Genomic DNA, 24,534 nt, shown 5'->3' on the forward strand with positions numbered 1-24,534 from the left:
ACAAAGGAATGAAATAGTGAGAGCAAACACTCCCAACCAGGCAAGGAAACAGTACAAGATAGCAGTTTCTTATTATAGCCATTCCAGATGAATGGCTGTTTTAAGGAAACCCTACTTTGAGAATAGAGAGAAGTTTGTGATTGGTTCCCTCTGGTCTCAGGAAAGGCATTCCCAATCCATGGTTTTTCATGGCTCTGCTTTGACTCTCTGGGATCCACTTCCTTTCTTAAGATAATTTTTTTTTCTATTTTTAGTTGCCCAGCAGATATTTTCTATTTTGGGTAGAGAGGGGGTCTCACTCTTGCTCAGGCTGGTCTCTTAACTCCTGAGCTCAAGTGATCCTCCCACCTTGGCCTCCCAGAGTGCTAGGATTACAGGTGTGAACCACTAGTCCTGTCCTAATTTTTTATATTTTTATTTTTTAGCCTGCATAATTTTATATCAAGATAATAAGACACTTAACCATTTCATTACTGTTGAACATTGAACTTGGCTCTAGTTTTTTGGTCATTTTAATGAAAGTGACCCTAAATATATGCAGCGTTTCAAAATTGTTTGCATTATCTTCCTATTATATTGATAATTTCTTAGACTCGCTTCCTCATTTTACAGACTAGGAATCTGAGGTTAATATCTCTGGTCACATAGCTTGTAGTGGCACAGCTAGTCCTTGTGCCCAGGTAATTTGATACCAGAGTCTGCTCTTGACCACTGTATTCTTTTGCCTCTCCACTGAGTTAAACCTTAGTTGGCTAAGAGACTGTCACTTCATGACGTGTTTCTAAAATTGCAATGCTTTAATAATTTGCAAGGTTGAGCATTCTTCTCTATGAAAATATGTTAACTAATGACTTTTTCCTATAGTTTGTAGTCTTTCATCTGGAAAATTTGGGACATTACTTAGTGGCTCATGGGATACCACTGCTAAAGTCTGGCTGAATGACAAATGCATGATGACTTTGCAGGTACAGTATTATATGAATATTTTAGATAATAATTAAATTTGAAGATTCTGTGGCAACTTAAATTGATAACCATTTTGCTCACAGGGTCATACAGCTGCAGTATGGGCAGTAAAGATCTTACCTGAACAGGGCTTAATGTTGACGGGATCGGCAGACAAGACTATTAAGCTGTGGAAGGCTGGAAGATGTGAGAGGACTTTTTCAGGTAATATCAGGGTAGACAACTTTTATAATATCATTGCTTCTTATTTGCTCAGATGACTTTTTTCTCAGAAGGTTGGAAGCTTGGAAATGGTATCTGAAAAACATCAGTATCTGAGCCACTTAATTTGGGCGAATGTAATTTTCCTGTCAGTTAATACTTAATATCTTTTTAAAAGACATAATGAAACCTTTCATAAACAACATCATAAATAGCTGTTAGATAAGCTATAATATGTGTATATGCTTCTATATATTATATGTATGTACTTTTTGGTATGCAGTTATATTTTTGGTTGTCATTTTAACACGTTCAGCCTGAAACTTTCAAGCATAAGCCTTACTGATGGTGGGCCAGTGTAACACTTACACTGATGCATCTGATAATAGTAATATCACCAATTTATTTGTGTGGTACTTACATTTTTGGTGTGAATTTTTGGGTTTTTTGGGGGTTTTTTTTTTTGGTCTATTTTCTTGTTAAAAGTTGATCGCCACCCTGGATAAGATGTAAGAAGTCCTTTTTTGCAGATAAAAGTATCTGTTGATGGAAAATGGATGATGAGTTATAACTAAGCATCCCTCTGTTTCTGCTTCAATATTTACTATATATGTATTAAGTCATTACTAATCTGTGATAGCTAAACTAAATCAATAAATACTGAGCATGGGAAAGTTTTGACTTCTGATCTTCATTAGAGCACAAGCTTGAATGTTTCGTTCTTATATTTATAGGATATTTACTCTTTGATATATATTTCTCTTTTATTTGAATATTGTATATTTTTGAATTTCTCTTGGTATTGGGGAAGAAAAATTGAAAATTCTTCATTGAAAATGAAGAACTCTTGGGGTCAAAATACTATTTTTAGAGGGTTTTAGGAAATAATCGGAAAAAGATAGGATGAATGTAAAATAACTTCCCAAGATTGGTGATAAAAAAATATTGCTTAACCTAAAATACAAATTTTGGTTACCAGTCTTTTCTACAGAAAAAAAAAAAAAAAGAAATTTCTTTAACTTGAAGATCAGTTTTCACTATTCATTGATATATTTTGTTATGTTAGCAAAATATATAGAGCTATCAACTAAATGATCCATTTTCTTGACTTACATGATTCTTTTTTTAATTCAGGACACGAAGACTGTGTAAGAGGTTTGGCAATTCTGAGTGAAACAGAATTTCTTTCCTGTGCAAATGATGCTAGCATTAGAAGGTGGCAAATCACTGGCGAGTGTCTTGAAGTATATTATGGACATACAAATTATATTTATAGCATATCTGTCTTTCCAAATTGTAAAGGTAAGATTATCTGATGCTGTATATTTAAAATTTTGTATTGAGCATTATTCTGTCCCATTCACGAGAGGGAGGAGGACTCATTACTTAAATTAATATCTGTGACTTGAATAATTTATTAACTTTACTGTGTAAGTATCTTTTTCCTAATGGAGAAAATTGCATAGCCCTCTTTATATTAATTCTGATTAGATGGTCATGTTGTAAAAAGTCCTTAGTTATCTTAGGATAGGCTTTGTGTAATTTATTGGCGCAAGATATGGGATGTAAGATATGAAATAAATTTAAAAATGTAGTTTTTGTAGTTGTATATGGTATAAGAGACAAAGATATAAAATTTAAAAGTGTAATTTTTTTTTTTTTTTTTTGAGACAGAGTCTCACTCTGTTGCCTGGGCTAGAGTGCCATGGCGTCAGCCTAGCTCACAGCAACCTCAAATTCCTGGGCTCAAGCAATCCTACTACCTCAGCCACCCGAGTAGCTGGGACTACAGGCATGCGCCACCATGCCTGGCTAATTTTTTTTTTTTTTTTGTACGTATTTTTAGTTGTCCAGCTAATTTCTTTGTATTTTTTTAGTAGAGACGGGGGTCTCGCTCTTGCTCAGGCTGGTCTTGAACTCCTGAGCTCAAACGATCCGACTGCCTCGGCCTCCCAGAGTGCTAGGATTACAGGCATGAGCCACTGTGCCCGGCCCTAAAAGTGTGATTTTAAAAGTTTTTTGTGTTTAAAATAGTATATCTATCTAGAAAGATGATATGTATAAATATACTTAATTTTATTTAGTAAAACTAATTTTTCCTGTGTTCATTAATTTTAGATTTTGTGACAACAGCAGAAGACAGATCTTTGAGAATCTGGAAACATGGGGAATGTGCTCAAACAATCCGACTTCCAGCTCAGTCTATATGGTGCTGCTGTGTCCTAGACAATGGTGACATTGTGGTTGGTGCGAGGTATTTATATTCTAGTCAATCAATAAATATTATTTTTGTGCCTAGGCATTTGGTAGGTACTAGAATGTACAGAGATAAGCCATAAGGAATTTCAGGTGAACTGGGGAGACTGCACATTTTTATTACTAAACAAAGTAGTAGTAAGTATAACAGATTTTACAATAGTGGTACTTGATATGTTAATACCATTATTGTACTATAAGTTGTGCAGTCAAGACATGGAATAAAAGGGAAATTATAGAGGGCAGAGATTGGTATAGGAAAACTTGCTGGAGAAGAAGAAATTGGAATTGGATTTTGAAAGATAATGAGTAAAAAAGGAAATGAGAATTTTCTATCAAAGGGAACTGTAAATTTCCTTCATGAGAATGAATGTGATATGCATAGGAGATGAAGGAAAATGGTTTGGAGGAATAATGCTGGGAAATAATGGATAACAGAGGCCTAACTATGGAGAATGGTAAATGCCAGGTATTTTTTAGATTTATTGCTTGGGGTTAAGGGGTTGTAGCTCTTCAGCAAGAAATGATATGATTAAAGCAGAACTTGTGAATTATTAAATATGTAGGTTGGATTTAACTAGTGGTGACATTGGAAAGGAAAGTAAATTAGAAAGCAACTATAGTAGTAGGGGTGTGAAATTATAAAACATTGGCCGTACAGTGTTAATGGATAGGAGATAAAACTAAATAAGGTAATTTAGAGGAAAAATGATCAGAAAAGGGGATAAAAGAAAAGGATAACCTTCAAACTTTTGGTGATTGGCAGTCCCTATTAATAAAAGTAGGGAAATGGGAGAATTGATTTGGTACAAAAGATGCTGACTGTGGCTTTTGACTTCCTGAGGTCTGAGTGGGAGTGAGCCACACTCATGCCAGTGGATCATGGGCAGCTGGACTGGAGCCTGTAAGAACTAAGACTAAGATAAAGATTTCCACAAAACTGCCAAAAGCAAACCATAGAACACCTTTCTCTGAGGGAAGAAATAGAAAAGAAGAACAGAAGACTAAGAACTGAATCTTGTGATATACTGTGGATAGAGAAAAAGAAGCCAGTAGGTTAAACAGAACAAAGGAATCCTATGTTGAAATTCAGTGAGACGGAAAAGGAGAGTTTTTGGAGGGAAATTTTCAAAAAGTGTTTGAGGTGTCGAAGAATGGAAAGTTAGAATTTGGATGTGGTTTTGACGATGTTATTAGTGACTCTTGACACCACATTTTGGTAGAAAATGATAGAAAAAGGGCAAATCAGAAGAGTTAAAGGGTTGAGGAGAGAGATGAAGGAAAGGATTGTAGACTATTCTGGCATTGAAGGCAAGAAGAAAAAGAAGGTGACAATTTTAAGGGACAGACGGTCTAATAAAGTAGAATTGTTTTATTTTTTGCCTGGGGCAGGGGTTGATTTGTTGGCTTACTTTACCCCCTGCCCCAAAGCATATTTAAAGTTGAAGAAAAATAAACCGATTGAAAGAGTGAAATTGATGTTAGTGGAAGATTAAGTAAGAAAGAGGTTTTCTGTATAATTGAGTATGATTTATACAGTTGAAAGTGGCTAACTTGCCTCTCTATCTCAAAATTTAGAATTGGAAAATTATGGAAATGAAGAAATGTTTCTGAGAATAGAGGTTGAGGATTGCTGTCAAGTCCAAACACGAGGCTGAGGTTACGTTGCTAGTTACTAGCATAGTAAAGAAAGACCATGTTTCTCTATTGACCATCTACTAAACTTGGAGGCCCTTATAAAGTAAACCAGCCCACTACCCTTCTCAGTACCATAATAACTATATAAAATTGACTTTATATACTATATTTATAGATATTGATGATGGTAAATATTTAACTTGGAATTGAAAATTATATTAAATATATATGTGTTGTTTTTCAATAACTTCTCCCTTAAATAGTTGATGTAAGAGAGAGTAGTGTATGCTGAAGTCAACATAGTTCTATACTCAGCAATAAATATATAATAATGTTTCTTATATTCATAAATACAGATTATTTTTGCTTTGGATTATTCAGATGTGATAATGTTAATATACTATGGCAATGACTTTTAAAATCAGTTTGTTTTTCCTTATAGTGATGGTATTATTAGAGTGTTTACAGAATCAGAAGATAGAACAGCAAGTGCTGAAGAGATCAAGGCTTTTGAAAAAGAGCTCTCTCAGGCAACCATTGATTCCAAAACTGGTGATTTAGGGGACATTAATGCTGAGCAGCTTCCTGGGAGGGAACATCTGAATGAACCTGGTAAATGTTTCAGTGTATCTAATAGTAAAAATCGCCACCATATTTGCCAATTGGAATAATTAAGAGAAGAAAAAAAACGTTGTTTTGCTAGTGTTTCAGTGTTTTTGCTGTAAACTGGTATTTGAGAATTTTTACTATTACACATAATCACTATGAGAAATCATGTTCTTGCTTCTGCCTCACAGTTTAGACTTTGAGCTAAGCTTCCCATAAATAGGACTTTGGAAAAAAAACCTCCCAATGCTTAGCGCATATATATACATGTAATAGGTACTCAAAAATCACTCATTTAATACTTTTTGGTTGATTGGATTCCTTGAGGGGCTGTAGAGACTAAACATAAAAATGAGTTTAAATAAAGCAATATCTACTTAATGAGTTGGAGATCATTTTAGTTTGAAGTCAGAGGACAGTAGTCATCTCAGATGAGATCTTGCGTTGTATATATCCGTTTCCCATTCATTATACCAGTGCTTCTCAAAGCTTGGTTCATGGACCTCTGGGGATTCTGAGATCCTTTCAGGATGTCCATGAGATCAAAACTAGTTTTATTTTACTTTATTGTTATACTTTAATCAAATTAATTGATTTATTTTATTTTTTATTTTATTTGACAAAGTCTCGCTCTTCACCCAGGCTGGAGTGCAGTGGCACGATCATAGCACATTGCAGTCTCAAACGCCTGGGTTCAAGCGATCCTCCTGCCTCAGCCTCCTGAGTAGCTAGGACTATAGGCACGCACTACTGTGCCTGGCTACTTTAATTTTTTTTTTTTTTTTTTTAGAGATGGGGTCTCACTATGTTGCCCAGTCTAATCTTGAACTTCTGGCCTCAAGTGATTATTTGGCCTTGGCCGCCAAAACTAATTTTATAATACTAGATGTTATTTGATTTTTTTATACTATGCTAATGTTTGCACTTATGGTTCAAAAGCAATGGTGGGTGAAACCACTGGTGCCTTATTATGCAAATCAAGGCAGTGACGCCAAACTGTTCAAGTAGTTATTATGTTCTTCATTGGCATGCAGTTATAGTTTAAAAAAAAAAAAACCCATTTGCCCCTAAGAATGCTCTTGATGAAGTATTAAAAATTAACTTTATTATATCTTGATCCTTTAGTACACATCTTTTTTAATATTCTGGGTAACAAAATGTAAATTATGCATAAAACACAAAAATGCCATGATGTTTCAAAGAAAAGCACTTGTGCAGTGATTTGAGTTGCAGGCCAAACTGTCCTTTTTATCATGGAGTGCCATTTTTATTTGAAAGAATAAGTAATTATGGTTATTCAGGCTTAGATATTTTGACACACATTTTTTTTTTTTAATGAACAAAGTGAGCATGTCACTTTAAGGAAAATAACTGACAATATTTGTTGCCACAGAGGAAATTCAAACTTTCAAGTGAAAGTTCAAATTTTGGAAAATTTGTATCTGCCATCAGGAGCTTGATAACTTCCCAATTCTAATGATATCAGTGGTAATATTTACAAATGCTATTTTTTGATATTGAATGGTAAAATAGGTAAATATGCGAAAGATCTGCACAAGTCAGTGAACCAGTATTTTACAAATGACCAGTACATGATGTTACAAAGTCATACATGAAAAAATATTCATTCAAAGTATAAGATAGACCATTGGATTTTAGTGTTAACCAAGCATGAAAAATTCACTGATGTAGTTTCAGATTCTATATTGTAACCTTAAAAAAAGCTAGTACTTAATAGAATATCCACATTTTCTGAAAAGGCTATTTAACTGATTTTCTCTTTTTCAAGTACATATCTGTGTGAAGCTGGATTTTCTTTATATACTTCAGCCACCACAACAAATTGCAACAGATTAATGTAGGGTAAGAGGGGAGATTAGAGGATGATGGAGTAGGCCCGAATGGACAAATAACACACCCACCCAGATTCTACTGACCATTACTCAGTAATGTGACATCATGGGATTGCAAGATGCAAGAGGGCTAGATGATGTCTCTGGCTGGACAGCTACAGCTCTGCCCTATGGAAGAGAAGCATGAATCTTTGGAGGACAGCTAGCTACCTGTTTCTGCCACTTGAGGCCTTGCTGAGAAGGTGGCATTCGAATAAAGTCCTCAGGGAGGTATAGGAGCAAATCTTGCCAACGTCTATGTTGAGAGTATTGTAGGCAGAATAAACAGCCAGTGCAAAGACCCTGTGGCTGAAGAAGGGTAATGAGGGGAGAGGAAGAACAGTAGAAGGTAAGGTCATAAAAGATGGTAGGAGCAGTTTATATGTGGCATTGTACACCACTGGAAGGATTGAGGCTTTTACCAAGAATGAGATAAGAAGCCATTGAAGGGTTTTGAGCAGGCATGTCAGGACCTACTTAAACTTTTGAAAAAATTCCTGTGGATGCTGGATTGAATATACAGTGTGGGGGCCGAGAGCAGGGGTAGGAGGCCATTGAATCAGCCCAACTGAGAACTCCAAGGAATAATGATGGAGATGTTGAGGAGACAATTTTCTAGTTATATTTTATTTAAAGAATGAGGTGATAATTTCAGAAGGGTTGGCTGTGGGGTTGAGAGAAAGAGAGGTATCAAACTTCTCTACACTTTGGCCTTAACCACTGGAAGAATGAAGAGCCATCTACTGAAATGAAACGCGTTGGTAGGAAATACTCTGTAATAAAACTTGTTTTATTTTTCATGGGCCAGTTACTTCCTAGTAGAATCACATTTTGTTAACTTTTCTTTGTTTAATAAAATTTCCTTTTAACCATTTTTTTCTTTTGGTTGCTTTCTAGTAGAATCACATTTAAAATCTTAATACGATTTGCTTTTAAACCAAGATATATATTCTCTTTTATGCATAAGTTTTAATGTTTAGAATTTTCCATCTAAAATGTTTTTAAATTTTACTCTGCCATTCTACCTTTGATTCTTAAAATTTTTATTTTAAGGTACTAGAGAAGGACAGACTCGTCTAATCAGAGATGGGGAGAAAGTCGAAGCCTATCAATGGAGTGTTAGTGAAAGGAGGTGGATAAAAATTGGTGATGTTGTTGGCTCATCTGGTGCTAATCAACAAACATCTGGAAAAGTTTTATATGAAGGGAAAGTATGTCAACTTCTACTTTATAATTACCATTATCTTAAATCATTAGGCAAATTAAAGGTTTCCTTTGCCCCTTGGTGATAAGATTTTCCTTGTGCCTTGATGTTTAAAAATACATTACTGTGGGAAAATTAATCTTTTTTCCCTGTCTTACAATGGAATTTTAAAACAATGTCTTTGCATGTAGAAAGAGCTGCATGGGATGGACAAATTAGCAATTAGCTGTCTTTTAATAGTTCTTAATACATAAGCTGTTCCCAACTATTTTGGATTGGGAGCTTCTGTGCCACCTTTCGTCTAATGCTTCATGCCTGGCTATATTTAACTTGACAAGACGTGAGGGACTCTGCAGGGCAGGGCTTATAATGCCAGCATGTTTGGGTGAGTAGGGCAAACAGCTGATACTTTTGGTCTTGAGATCAACCAGTTGGAAACCCTCCTTTGGCCCTATAATTAATATTTAGTTGTAATCCATCCTCCATCCCCACTTTCATCTCCTCAGTGAAGTGCTAATCTTGCAGCATGTGTAGATGATTGCTATTAACCTTTATCTGCCAAAGATTTTAGCATTATACTTTGGAGAAAGTTCAAGTACTATAATTATTAAAATAAAGTACACGACATCTGTGTTGTAATATGGATCATTAATATATATGAACAGATAAATTAGTAATTGTTTATCTCCTTTTTATATTTCTATTGTAGGAATTTGATTATGTTTTCTCAATTGATGTCAATGAAGGTGGACCATCATATAAATTGCCATATAATATCAGTGACGATCCCTGGTTAACTGCATACAACTTCTTGCAGAAGAATGATTTGAATCCCATGTTTCTGGATCAAGTGGCAAAATTTATTATTGATAACACAAAAGGTCAAATGTTGGGATTTGGGAACACCAGTTTTTCAGATCCTTTTACAGGTAAGTTAGGGTTTGTGTTAAGTTTTAAGTACTTCTATCAGTGTTGCTTGATTTTTTTTTTATATATTTAAATACCCATTATAATTAGCTGTTTAAATAAAAACCAACATTTACAGCAGGTTTTTACTTAAAATTCACATTTTTAAGCCTGAAGTCATGTAGTATTTCTGTATTTTATAGAAATAATTAAAAATTGTTCTCTTTAAAAAATATAGCCAAACCAAATAAAGTTAAGAAACTTTAATTCAATCATTTGAAGTAAAAAGAAACTTGTAAGTTCCTTTATGTATTTTTTTCTTTTTAAAAGTATATGTTTTGATAAAAATTTAGAGAATAGAAATTCTTTTTTTCATGAAGCCAAATTGATTAGTCATGCATCAGATCTAGAATTGAACCGTGGTAGATTTAGTTTGTATGTAATTTGTATTCTACATGTTCATTTTAAGTTAGTTTGTAACATAGTATCCAGTATCTATGATGGTATAAATGGGGTTAGGTGCTCATACTAGCATGTAAATTATGATTCTAGTGGTATTAATCTGAATTCTGGCTCTTAGGAAGTAGATTATAATCCTGGTAGTATTAGCCTGAGTTCTGGATCCTGAGAACTGAGGTACAGGACCTCGTCTTTTCTTAGGTATGGGCCAAATCTAAATAAAATTTTGAAATAGGTGCTTAACTGTTAATGTTTTCTTTTTGTCATTTCTGATTTCCATTTTTCATGTACTAGTGCTCTTGTTCTACAAAAACCTCATATACTCCACCTTTCTCAAATCCTTATGTAGATCTGCCTTTTCTTCCCTCCAGATATTCCATGTTCCCAAATTATCTCCTCGCCTTCTGGTTAAAAACTCCATTGCCCATTTGTATATAACAATAAAGCTAATCTTACCTACATGTTGACTTAAGTATAAGTCACTACTGAATTATAGATAATGTAGCCCTCCAAATATTTGCACTTAGCAAAAAGAAAAAGTTACATCCTTAGTACCTGTTTATTTCTGATCGCAGTGCAAAAGAGTGAACACATTTTGCAGTACTGTACAAGCTATATTATGGGATGAAGAACAGGAATTAAAGCAGCTGGCTTTATCTGGAAATCTAGCAACTACTTGGCTTGTTTTGCTGTTCCCAGACTCTCACTTTATAAGCATCCATACATTTCTTTTTGTGGACAACCTGATTGTTTCCCTAAAGGTAGTAACAAAACATATGCACATAAACCACACATTTGTAAACATATAAATGGAAATCTCTTTCCTTTGTACTCATCCCCTTTGTAATTCTCTTCTCTGGTAGATTGCAAGCTTGTGTGGATACAAGCAATTTTGTTGCCTGCTGGATTTCCATCACTGAATGCATTGTTTGACACATGAATTAATGAACCCAGAGCTCTAAAACATTAACATTTAATGCCTGTGCTTTTGATAGCAACAGCAGGAATTCTAGTGAATTTATATAGGAACAGGGACAGGAATTGATTGTATGTGTATATTATTTAGGTCAGAGATCATTTGCAATTCTCTTTTTGATATTTGAATTCAGTTATTTTAATATTTAAGGCTCAGGCTAAGATACAATAAAGTATTGAAGTTAAGAAAACAAAATTGGAGAATCATTAAAATTTTAACTTCTTCCTCGCTATAAGACTTCTGACTGTAATTTGTCATTCTATCATGTGACAGCTATGCACTTCTGTTTTTCTCCAAGCATAGGTTCTTCTAATTGTGAATATTGTGCTGTTTATAAAATTCAAAATTTTGGTGTGCTTCAGCTTTTATTTTCTATGTACAGGTGGTGGTCGGTATGTTCCCAGTTCTTCAGTGTCTTCTAACACACTGCCTACAGCAGATCCTTTTACAGGTGGGATGTAGTTTTCATTAATTTATCTTTCTTCAGTAAATATATAGCACTTTGCATTACATGAATTTACATTTTGGAGATGTCATCCAGTAACTGATAATTCCCTTATTTATATTTCCAATTTTGATGGATCTCCTTTTCTTTTTTCTTTTCTTTTTTTTGAGAAACAGAGTCTGCTCTGTTGCCCGGGCTAGAGTGCTGTGGCATTAGCCTAGCTCACAGCAACCTCAAACTCCTGGGCTCAAGCAATCCTCCTGCCTCAGCCTCCCGAGTAGCTGGGACTATAGGTGCACGCCACTACACCTGGCTAATTCTTTCTATTTTTAGTAGAGATGGGGTCTCACTCTTCTCAGGCTGGTCTGGAACTCCTGACCTCAAGCAGTCTCCCGCCTTGACCTCCCAGAGTGCTAGGATTGCAACATGCGTGAGCCACCATGCCCGGCCCATGGTCTCCTTTTCTTTAACTTCTAATTTTGCCTTTTCTCGGAGTAGTTTTGTAGATTTCCTCATGACTTTTAAATAGCATATTATTAGAACTCTTTTTCCAAGAGAGCAGAGTAGTTAAGAATATAGGTTTTAGAGTCAGACAAACCTTGGTTCAAAATTTGTCTCTACCACTTACTTGCTATAAGATGATGACAAGTTACTTAACCTATCTGAGCCTATTTTTTTTAATCTGTGAAATTAGATAATAGGGGAACCCACCAACCAAGACACAGCATGAGTGCTGTCACTGGCGAGATGCTACCAGTCACAAGCAGAGAAGGAGCCATGTGAGTCCCTGGTATTGGATGGAGCAGTGCAATCAAGAAGTCTGCCCAGGCGTATTTTGACTTAGCATGGAAGGAGACATTCCATCCAGCTCCCCAGGATTAGTCTTCCTAATCTAAGTTATTGATGGCCTTCTTGAAGCCCATGAAGTGTTGGTGTATCTCTTCAAAGTGAATTTATTTACTAAGGTATACATGCCTCAGCGTCAACACTACTGGAAAAAAATTTCCAGAGTTCGACTTTAATGAACCTGAAGAAGTCTCTATTTTCAGAGTGGCTTTTGATATCTTTTATGATGCTGTTGTTGGATCTTCATCCAGAGTTCCTCAACAGTATACCCAGTTTGGGAAGAGATTCATAACCTTTAGGGATTCACTGGCCTTGTAGCTGTAGTATTATGAGCTATAAAGATGACAACCTGCAGTCCTCTCTCAGCCATAAATGGTACAAACACACAACCCTAGGTCAATGTCATGAAGTTATGAATTGTTCTCAGTGAGCCTCCTTTTTCATGTGAATGAACTGGTGGCCCAGCTGCAAATGGTTGCACCTTTTGTGCAGTTAAAACCAGTTACTAAAATAATCAACTCTAAAGGTAAATGCTGTGGTACAGTGGTGGGTAAGGAAGTGGTAGAAAGGCTCTGAAGAGCAGATAAGATGATGACTTTCTTTTTATATGCAATTTAGGAACAGTGATGCCCTGAAACTTACATCTACAGAGAACCCAAATCTCATTGGTGGCTTTTTTCTGGAACAGGAAGAACATACCTAGCTTCAACCGATAACAACAAAATCAAGAAAACTGCTAAGGCTGTTATAACTAGAGCATGTCTCACTGTTGCACAGTGTCAATAATTCAGAAGATGTGGTGATTATGTAGATATGCAATATGGCATACTAAATGTCAAAGATAATTATGATATTAGGATAACTGGACTATACTTTTATAAAAAATAGATAAGAGCATCTATCATGAAATATGATATGAAAATTAAGTGGCATAATACATGTAAAGTACTTAGCAAAATGCCTGAATATATTTAAGCCATCAGTATATGTTAGTTATTGTTCTTGATGTTGTTCCTCCAACTTTAACAATAGCATTAGGGCCAAAATATTTCTCCATCTGGCTACAACTTAAGGTCAATCTTTAATTCTTTTTCTTTTCCTTATTAATTTATGCAGTTCTCAAACTTCAGATGTCTATTAGAATGGTCTTGGGAAGCTTGCTTAAATTACTTATCCAAGGTCTTGCCCCCAGAGATTCTGACTCACTAAGGTTAGTGAGGAGATTAAAAATACTCATGTCCTGATCCTTCTAAGGATTCTGCTTAAATGGCCTTGGTTGTGGTTTGCTCTTAGATTTTTTAAAAGTTCCCTGTGTATTTCTAAAGTGGAGCTAGTTTGGAGTATCACTAGGTTAATGGGTGGACGCTGGGAATTTGCACATTGAATAGGTGACTCTCATTCAGGTGGTCAGAAAACCATATTTAGAAAACTGTAAAACTACACTTTGCCTCTTAATAGCTTAATGTCTTCAGCAAGTTATTCAACGTTTCTCTTCTAAAATATTGTGAATTACAGTGGCGTCTACTTAAGACTTTAATGAGTATGTACATAAGAGCTATTTAGCCTGGTATATAGTTAAAACTCAACAATTTCATTTATTCTATGTTTTCCACTATTTGGTCTTATTTACTTTTTAATTTACTTTTTTTGTTGTTGTTTTGTTTTGCTTTTAGTTTTGTTTGCCTTTTCTGTATGTATTGCACTGGTTATATCAATTCCTAGATTATAAACTCAGAGAGGCTGGGAGAATAGCTTATCTTTCTTCTTCCCACAAAGGCTGATCCAGGGCTTTGAACATCTCTAAATCCTACTGATTCTCTGTACACTTATTTTTCATGTTTCCTTCTTTGCATTTTCAATAAGATAGCCACAACTATTATCTCAAATGTGACTGGGCTGTTGTCATAGCATCTCTAACTCTTAGCCTAAATCTTTTCTGATTGTCTGATGTGCTTAGCTAGTTTTGTCCCTTTACTTCAATAGAATAGTGTTCACATTTTATTCTGGAAACCTTTCTCTCCAGTCCACTTATGTTTTGTAATTTATTGAACTTCTGTAATTATAATGTATAAGGCATCTAATGTTTACTTTGCAGTTTGAGAATTACTTTTTTAGGTAACATTTATTGGGCACTTACTACATACCCAGTCACTGTTGTAAATATTTTTCTATATTAAATTTACAGGCTGGGCGTGGTGGCTCACGCCTATAATCCTAGCACTCTGGGAGGCTGAGGCGGGTGGATCATTTGAATTCAGGAGTTCGAGACCAGCCTGAGCAAGAGCGAGACCCCATCTCTACTAAAAATAGAAAGAAATTATATGGACAACTAAAAATATATACAGAAAAAATTAGCTGGGCATGGTGGCTGGTGCATGCCTATAGTCCCAGCTACTCGGGAGGCTGAGGCAGGAGGATCTCTTGAGCCCAGGAGTTTGAGGTTGCTGTGAGCTAGGCTGACACCACGGCACTCTAGCCTGGGCAACAGTGAGACTCTGTCTCAAAAATAAATAAATAAATAAATAAATAAATAAATTTACACCACATTTATTATGTATATAAAGATGCTTTTTTGAAGTTTAACTAATAATGGAAATAAGTTATTCTATGTAAAGAAGGAATAGTTTGAACTTTGTAATTTGCAGTTAACTTTGCTTACTAAGAGTATTACTGCACTGTAGGTGCTGGTCGTTATGTGCCAGGTTCTTCAAGTTTGGGAACTACCATGGCTGGAGTTGATCCATTTACAGGTACATACTTTTCATTTCCTTTTCTTTTTTTTAGATTTTTAAAATGCATTGAAACTTTTATTTAATGAAAAGAGAAAGAACTTTTGTGTCATTTTCTTGCTTGAGAATTTTTCATATAGTAAATCAAGACCAAACTTCTTGGCTGGCTTTTAGAGCTTTCTCAGAATTGTCTTATTACTTGCACGTTAGAATCATTTGGGGAGCTTTAAAAAAGTACTTCAGCCTCATCCTCAGAGATGCTTACTTGATCTAATACTGCTCTGGGTTGGGGTCTTGACAAGGGTAGTTTTGTAATTTTCCAGCGTGATTCTAATATGCACCTAGGATTGAAAACTACTGTTTTAATATATTAATAGTAAGGCTGATTTCCTCACTACCCTTACAAAATCTCTGTTCATTCCTCCTTCATTCTTAACGTGTTGAGAATGTTATCCATATTATACATTGTTCTCTTTAAGAACACTCGGTGCATGGTAGTGTGTGCCTGTAGTGATCACACCTGTGAAAAGCCATTGCACTTCAGCCTGGGCAAAAAGCAAGACTTCATCTCTTAAAAAAAAAAAAAAGAATCAGAAAAGAATTTGCTTTTATGACTTAGGCTTGGAATAGTTGGCCTTCTCCTAAGTAACTAATTTTTTTTTTTCCTTAGTATCTACTCTAGAGTCTGATGTATCTTATTTGTTCATTGACTATATGCAGGCTTGTTTTCCTCTGTATTGGCTGCCAGTAAAGTGTAGAGCTGAATTTATGGTTCATCTCTTTCAAGTTTGACAGATCTCTTGACATACATTTTTCTCTACTTAGTTACTTTGCGTTTTATGTGATATATACAAGAGAATTTGAGTAATGTGTTATTCAGCATCATAAAATAAACTTCCATAAACTCACCACTCTACTTTATTTGAGACAGGGTCTCACTCTCTTGCCCAGGCTAGAGTGTAGTGGCATCATCATACCTCACTGCAACCTGAAACTCCCAGGCTAAAGCAATCCTGCTGCCCCAGCCTCCCAAGTAGCTGGGACTATAGGTACATACCACTACACCTGGCTAATTTTTGTATTTTTTGTAGAGATGGGGTCTCGCTATATTGCTCAGGCTGGTCTCTAACTCCCAGCCTCATGTGATCCTCCTGCCTTGGCCTTCTAAAGTGCCAGGATTATAGGCGTGAGCAACTGTGCCCAGCCTACCACCACTCTACTTAAGAACTAACCTGACATGTGATTTTATAAACCATTTTTAATTGCATAAGTAACATTAGTTGACAATATTGAAGTATAACATTTAATAATAATATAACGTATAACAACGATCTTTCCACAGTTTATTCTGTTTATGTACCTCCCTTGGTTAAAAACCCTTCTATGGCTTTCCACAGAATATTTTCTCTTGCCTTGCTTCACACTTTTCTCTGCTTTTCATCTGTCCAGCCATACTGGCCTGTGTCGGTTTCTTGAGTATGCCATGCTATTTTTCTACCTCAGGAGCTTTGAATTCACTGTTCTTTTTTGGAATACTTACGCCCTTTGTTATTTAGACCACAAATTATTGGTTGTTTTCACCCCTTTTTAATTTAATTTTGTAGCATAGTATTTATTAAATGAATTAAATGAACCTTTTCTAAAAGCTCCCATATGTCCTTTGCCTTTTCTCTCTAATATACTCAGAATATTAAAGTAAATCTTTTATTAATATTTTTGCAAAATACCTTAATTTTATATTAGAATAAAAATGGAGTTAAAATTAAGTTTTAAAATGTAGGTAAGATATGAATTAGGTTTAAATTATACTTTAGTTGAAGAGGAATTGCTGAATTGTCATCTTGTGCCAGTTTTTTGTTCATCATCATATATTCAGTTTCAGTTATGTTAATACTTAAGATGTAAAAAAGTATAAAAGACTAGGTCCCTTGCCCTTCAGGAATTTACTTGGGAGGATTTATAAAGATGACTTAGAAAATGGTTAGTGAAAATAACAAAGCCTCTTACATCATTTGGAATAAGCAATAAAAGATACGAGAAGGCAGAGCCTAAGAGGAGATGGGAAGGGGAAGTTTCATAATTGTATTCTTTGATCTTCATAAAAATTTATAATTTCGATTGAATGTTAAACACAGAAAAGTATAATAGAAAATGTGAGATGGAAAGGCCTTGTTCTATATTTGAGCTTTTTTTCTCACAACCAAAAATTATTTTATCTATGAATATAAAGTGGGTACAATGGCTCATGTCTGTGATCCCAGTATTTTTGGAGGCCAAGTTGGGAGGATTTGCTTGAGGCCAGGAGTTCAACATCAGCCTGGGTGACATAGTGAGACCCTGTCTCTACAAAAACAACAATTTGAAAAAGAAACTATACAAAGTCTTTTGAATGATTTCTGTTTTTCCCCCCTTGAGTTTGCGTGTTATTTTATTGCATGCACTGAGTAGTTACATATCAATAATTGTGAAAACAAAGTCATACAGTTAAAAAATCTCATTTTGATCATTCTTACGATTTTCATCATCTTTTAATCTGTAAATAGGGAATAGTGCCTACCGTTCAGCTGCATCTAAAACAGTGAATATTTATTTCCCTAAAAAAGAGGCTGTCACTTTTGACCAAGCAAATCCTACACAAATATTAGGTAAGTTTGTTTAATTAATTTTCTCATATACCCACAGACTGAGATGTTCCCAAGACTTTATCTCCCTAACGTGTCAGGAACTGGGTACTTAATATGAACAGAGCTTTCTATTGTGGTATTAAACACCTCTGTCAACTACAAATATACAATCTGGTAATTGAGCCTTACTACTTTGTAAGAAGCCTTATACAAATATAAGGTAAATGCTTTATGATGACTTTAATAAGAAGAAAATTAAAAGAGGAAAATGTAAGTTCCACCCCCCTAAGCTCTGAATGTTTTTAGAAAAACAAATTAATGAAAATGAATGAGTAAAGCATTTTAAAAATAGCTTATTTTTAAAAAAATTAGTAGCCCTTAGAAATAATAAAGGGCTATTTTAAATTGCCCATTAAAAATGAAACTGCTCATGATGAGACTCTTACCACCATTACCCTAACTGAGGCAAAAAAGATAAAAGAAGATGAAGAAAAATGAAACTGCTCTATTGACTTTGATTGCTTTTTCCATTAATTTGTGTTTCTCAAAAAAAAAAAAAATGACAGGGTTTTTTGGACTAAGAGAAGAACTTACAGCTCTGTTTGCCACAAAGATTATGGTGAGAATTAATTGAGATAATATAAAATATATACCTTAATATAAGGCAAGTTGTTTTTGTTCAGTATTATCCTTTATTTTACCTTCATAGAAATCACTCATTTCTTAATTGCTTTATTTAGAACAATAAAGAAGTTTATATATACTTTTAGACATTCTTAAACTCTTGTGTAAATCTAAGAAGTTTCTTGATTTTTGCATTCATTAATAAACTTTGTTTTTAATAGTTTTTTAGTGTTAAAAATTTTAATGCCTAAGAATAGTGAAACAGGTCCAAGTTTACATCCATGATTGATAAAAAATTACAAATTCGTACAACTTATCTTCTTAAATCTTTGTGATGGGAGTTTGGGGTTTTTTTCTTGAGGTAAAAGATTTTTGAAGCAACACAATGACTCAAAATATATTAGTGATGACAAGTACACTGATACTGAGGATACAGAAATTATTGATAGGCATTTAACTCTATTTCATTGACAGCAGTAGAAGTTTATATAAGTTGGCTAAAGAGTGGTTATAAATTTGCTCATTGAGAAAATAGAAGACTGACTTATACTTGGTATATATGACATATGATAGTACTTTGAAAACTATTCAAAATGGTTATAAATATGATATGCATTAAAACTGTATTCAAAGCAGAAAGTTTCAGAAGTTCTTAGAAAATAATAGGTAAAATGAAAATGATCACAGTGACCTTTCTTTTACATTGTGCTCAGCTTGAAAATACTCACAATCCTTATCCTTATTTTATGGTTTTTGACAATTGCTGAGAAAACTCTTAACTTCCCATGGCATATAGTAGAATATTCTTATTGAAAAACTTGATATTTATGAATTATCTGGCTAATTACAGTTAGGGAATTTTGAAGGTTTGGTGTTGGGTTCTAGGTAAACTGAAGGAACTTAATGGAACTGCACCTGAAGAGAAGAAGTTAACTGAAGATGACTTGATACTTCTTGAAAAGATACTCTCTCTAATATGTAATAGTTCCTCAGAAAAACCCACAGCCCAGCAACTTCAGATTTTGTGGAAAGCTATTAACTGGCCTGAAGGTAAATAAACACCCTTCAAAATATTGCTAGAAAGCAGGAAGTGTATCTTCGTTTCTCTCAGTATTACTGGTTTTTCTGAATTAAATAAAACTTAACATGGGTAGTTCTAATTCATTGTAAAAAACTTCACACAAAAACTTCACATTCACTATGCCACCGTAATTCATAGTCTTGTTTTGGTCATATGCCTTATGTGAGAATCTGAAGGTAATATGATTATCCTTGTACTTGTAGCAGTTTGTATACTGTTTCAGAGCATTTGTGGATCCCCTACAAGTCTTCTAAGAAACTTTGTGACCTGTTAACCCTAGGCTACAAACACTTGCTATTAATATTTTTTTCTAGTTATGTCAGTTAAGTCTTTTTAAATTCTTAAAATGTCCTCTCCCCCATTATTTTTTTCATGCCATCGATTTATTGAAGAAAAAATTATTTTTTTCTATAAATATTTTCTGTATTGTGGATTTGGCTTATCACTTAAGAAATGTCTATATTTCTTGCTAGTGGCATAATTAGATTCTGGTTCAATAATTATTTTTAGGTGAAGATACGTTATAAATGGTTCTGCATACTATCTTTATATTGTGGAGCACATAATGTCAGATTTCCTGTTAGTGATGCTAAGATTGTATAGTGCATTCGTTCTGATGGTGTCTTCCCTGACTCTTGATTATAAAGCTCTCAACAACCTATGAGCATCATATCAGCATTTGTTAACCAGAATTCTTCTCTAAAGAACTTTCCCTATTCAACTGTTTGGTCTTACTACAAGATTTTTAATATTTAATAGCAAGGTCTCCACCCCATTCATTCACTTAAGTATTGAATACTCTCTGTGTGTCAGGCTGTTTTGTTACCCGGGAGAGTTAGCTTATTTTTAAAGCATATATGATCTTACAGCAAGAAATCCAGTCTATGTAAATATGAAAGATTAATTAACACAAATTTCAAAAATATATTCATTTTGTAAAGCAGGCACGATTTTTCACAGTCTAAAATGGACTTGTGTTAATTTTGTAGTGGGAAAATTAAATTCTTAAAAATTGAGTGCCAGTCAAAAGGAATTTTCTGGATTTTCATAAGCATTAATGAATTTTTCTTTTTAATAGATATTGTCTTTCCTGCACTTGACATTCTTCGACTGTCAATTAAACATCCCATTGTGAATGAGAACTTCTGCAATGAAAAGGAAGGGGCTCAGCTCAGCAGTCATCTTATCGATCTTCTGAACCCTAAAGGAAAGCCAGCAAACCAGCTGCTTGCTCTCAGGACTTTTTGCAATTGTTTCGTTGGCCAGGCAGGACAAAAGCTCATGATGTCCCAGAGGGAATCACTGATGTCCCATGCAATAGAACTGAAATCAGGGAGCAATAAGAACATTCACATTGCACTGGCTACACTGACCCTCAACTATTCTGTTTGTTTTCATAAAGACCGTAACATTGAAGGGAAAGCTCAATGTTTGTCAGTAATTAGCACAATCTTGGAAGTTGTACAAGACCTAGAAGCCACTTTTAGACTTCTTGTGGCTCTTGGGACACTTATCAGTGATGACTCAAATGCTGTACAATTAGCCAAGTCTTTGGGTGTTGATGCTCAAATAAAAAAGTATGCGTCAGTATCAGAACCAGCTAAAGTAAGTGAATGCTGTAGACTTATCCTAAATTTGCTGTAGCAATGGGGTTTGGGGGGACTGAGATTTTAGATTGATCCTTGTTTTTTTCTCACATTTTACATGACTGATAACAGATGATAAAACAAAAAAGAATACTGTGGATTAAGTAAAATTTCAGATCTTGTAAATTGGTGGGAAGGGAAACAAATAAAATTTTTGCACTGATGAACTGTGAGATTTTCCTGTGTAATATGGTTAGCTTTCAAGAGTATAGAAGCAAATTTAAAAGGACCTATAATCAACAACAACGTGACAACAGTGGCATTTCTACCTTACCTTAGCCACTAAGGAAAAGACAAGGGCTTTTACTTATATAACCTGTTTTTATTGCTTCTATAAACCACACTTGATTGTTGGGTGGTAACCTTTTATTTAACTTCTCTACTTACTTATATTGCTGGATTCTTTCAACAGTACTGATACATTTCAAGGTCTTGTTTTAAGATAACTACTTTAAAATTTTAAGAATTTAGTTTGTTACAAATTATGTGTTGAAAAGATATAAAATAATTTCTTGATTTGTCATTTGTAAATCAAAAGTATATTTGTTTAGTGATTCATTTTTAGATGAAGAAAAAGCAAATTGGTACTCTATATTAAGCATTTATCAGTTCAGACAGACAAGATCGCACATAGACTCCAGGCTTAGATCCAGTTTATTTTGCCCTTCACTATTTGAAGTAACTTAATTTTTCATTACAGCTTCAATATTTCATATTTTATTTTTGGTGATTTCCATTATTTTGAAGGGAATTTGGAACATATTCAATTTTATGGGGTGATTATACAGGCAAGTACTCATCAAACTATATTATTTGAAAGTCTAGACTTGAGCCTATCATGTGAAATTAGTATTTTTGAGCCCCCAGCGTGATCCAGGAAGTGTAGTAGACACTTTGATATTTGATCCTCAAAACTTTGTTAAATGAGTGGCAATATTATGTCTGTTTTCAGAAGTAAAGATAATAGGATGAATCATAGGAGAAAAAACAAAAGTGAAGCCCAAGAATGAGTTAACTACTCAAAGTACATGCCATGCTATATTTTCTGGAGAGGAGCTCACAGGTTTGTCTCTGAACATCCTACCAACTAACACAAAGAGGGAACCATTCTATACACAATTTATGGTGTCCAAAGTAACCCAATTTCTTAAGAGAATTGTAACTATTCCTATTTTTAAAAGTGGGAGAGATCTTTTCACCATGAGTACTTTGCCTACGATAGTAACGTTCTCAATATTTATGGCATAAAAAAATCGTGACTTTCCTGGCTTAATGCCAAATTGCAGTCTAAGAACAGTTTTCCCCAATAGGGCTAGGAAAGGTTCTGGTTGTCTGGATTAATCCATGGAGTAACTTGGAATATCAAAAGGGAATGGGTAAAATGTAAACATATGAGATATTTACTTTGATAAGTATTAAATTGCAACTTCTTGATGTGTACCTAGACTTTGAATATTGTTGCTGGTTCAGTTAGGTATCTGTGCTTTACTTTTTTGTTGAATTGGGTTTTAGGTGGTTATGTCAAAATTAAATGGCAATGTTAAGAGTTTAACCAGGTCATCTTGTTTCCATTATAACACTACTTTCTTGTTAGTATGTCCAGTCTAGCATGCAGTTGTAAGTACAAACAATTTATCTGCAATATTTTGAGAAACTAGGTACCTTTGATTAATGATAGTACATAGAATCTTGGTTAAGGATATCAGTTCCCTCTTCAAAATGTAAGGGTAGCAAATTGTGAACAGTTTGCTTCCTACTACTGTACAAGTCTTTTTATAACAACTTATACTCTTTAATGTATATTGAAGAAAATTATAAAATATAGGTTAGCAAAAGGGAAAAAACTCACTTGAAGGATTTGTTACTAGTGGTTTAATGATATTTTAAAGATTTTTTTTTAAAGTTAAACTTTTCTATGATTCTCTTAATATGTTTTTCATGAATATAAAAGTAATAAACATTAGTTGAGTAAAACACATATGCATCCCCACAAATAAAAATTGCCTGTAATGCCACCGTCTAGAGAGAACAATTAACATTTTGTGGCATATCAGTATGTATGTAAATGTATTTCTTTTTTTTAAAAAAGGATTGTATCATATACATTCTTTGATAACCTGATTTTTAAACTTAACAGTTTAATAAATATCTACCTTAATAAATATTATTCCTTCATATGGATATACCCATTTCCTATCATCTGACACTGTTTCCAATTTTTGGCTATCAAGCAGTGCTGTTACAAATCTCACAAGAGTCTTACTAGTTCCCTAGGAGGATGCTTTATACGAGAAATTGGTGGGTCAAGTTAATGCACAGTTTTTAGACTATCACACTGTCAGATCACCTCCAGTGATACAACTCTTAGAATTAGTGTACTTCATACTGCGTTTGAAACCCCACTGCCTGCGAAAGAGCTAAGTTATTATTGTCTGCATTTCATAACTATTATCTTCCCTCTGGCATTACATTTTTTAGATAGGCATGTTACTATTGTGTTTTTTTAATGACTAGCTGAGTTTATAACTAAATAGCATTGTAATGAAATTTATTTATTATCTACCTCATAATCTTAAGTAATGGAAGAAACATGGCTAAAAATAAGTTCTTTCCAAAAATAATTTTGGGGATAAGAGAATAAAGGTAGGTTCCTTAGCACTTATCACTGTGCATATCATGCTTATTTTGTGAGGAAATGATAAAATGTGTAGGGGACCATTTGTGATGTATTATCCTTCCTAGAGGTCTTTATTTTTTATTGATTGATTGAGACAGGGTCTCACTCCTGTCCCAGCTAGAGTGCTGTGGCATTAGCCTAGCTCACAGCAACCTCAAACTCCTGGACTCAAGTAATCCTCCTGTTTCAGCCTCCCAAGTAGCTGGGCTACAGGCACTTGCCACTGTGCCTGGCTCATTTTTTTGTTTCTATTTTTAGTTACCTGGCTAATTTTTTCTATTTTTAGTAGAGACGGGTCTCACTCTTACTCAGGCTGGTCTCAAACTCCTAACCTCAAGCAATCCTCCTACCTCGGCCTCCCAGAATGCCAGGATTACAGGTGTGACCCACCATGCCTGGCCCTTCCTGGAGGTCTTGAGAGAATTTTGGGCTTGAGATTAGAAAATGTTATTTAGTCTTTTAAGAAAAATTTCTAATTACTCTAATTTCTAATGCGTTTTTCTGTAGAAAATTATATGCAGTGTATTTGTGATTATAAATACAATTTTGAAGACTTTTTTCATTTAACATTTCTTTTCCATGAGTTTCCCTTCAACTTTTTAATTAAAATGTTCATACATAAAGTTAAAAGAGAAGTACAGTGAACATTTATGAACTCGCCAACTAGATTCTACAATTGTTAACATTTTTGCCATATCTGCTTTATCTCTATACACAGTTTATACTTCTCTTTGAAATTATTTTTTTAAGTACCATTT

The 24,534-nt window shown here is 34.4% G+C and overlaps 1 protein-coding gene across 5 annotated transcripts in view; it reads left to right on the forward strand.

Annotated features, from left to right (window-relative positions):
* Positions 1 to 21,263, forward strand: part of PLAA (phospholipase A2 activating protein) — a 37,857-nt gene extending 16,594 nt beyond the window's left edge. For 3 of the 5 annotated variants that reach the window (XM_045563794.1, XM_045563793.1, XM_045563789.1), the window contains exons 3-14: positions 865 to 965; positions 1,050 to 1,170; positions 2,302 to 2,469; positions 3,286 to 3,421; positions 5,504 to 5,673; positions 8,613 to 8,770; positions 9,473 to 9,692; positions 11,487 to 11,555; positions 15,077 to 15,145; positions 17,668 to 17,769; positions 19,258 to 19,422; positions 20,532 to 21,263. In XM_045563794.1, the coding sequence (XP_045419750.1) occupies positions 865 to 965; positions 1,050 to 1,170; positions 2,302 to 2,469; positions 3,286 to 3,421; positions 5,504 to 5,673; positions 8,613 to 8,770; positions 9,473 to 9,692; positions 11,487 to 11,555; positions 15,077 to 15,145; positions 17,668 to 17,769; positions 19,258 to 19,422; positions 20,532 to 21,097 (2,045 nt within the window). In that variant the 3' untranslated portion in view covers positions 21,098 to 21,263. The remainder of the gene's footprint in view (positions 1 to 864; positions 966 to 1,049; positions 1,171 to 2,301; positions 2,470 to 3,285; positions 3,422 to 5,503; positions 5,674 to 8,612; positions 8,771 to 9,472; positions 9,693 to 11,486; positions 11,556 to 15,076; positions 15,146 to 17,667; positions 17,770 to 19,257; positions 19,423 to 20,531) is intronic. The other 2 variants (XM_045563792.1, XM_045563790.1) reach the window with 2 other exon arrangements.
* The last annotated feature ends 3,271 nt before the right edge of the window (positions 21,264 to 24,534 follow it).

The sequence above is a fragment of the Lemur catta genome, chromosome 10 (assembly GCF_020740605.2).
Source record: "Lemur catta isolate mLemCat1 chromosome 10, mLemCat1.pri, whole genome shotgun sequence".
Taxonomy (NCBI): Eukaryota; Metazoa; Chordata; class Mammalia; order Primates; family Lemuridae; genus Lemur; species Lemur catta.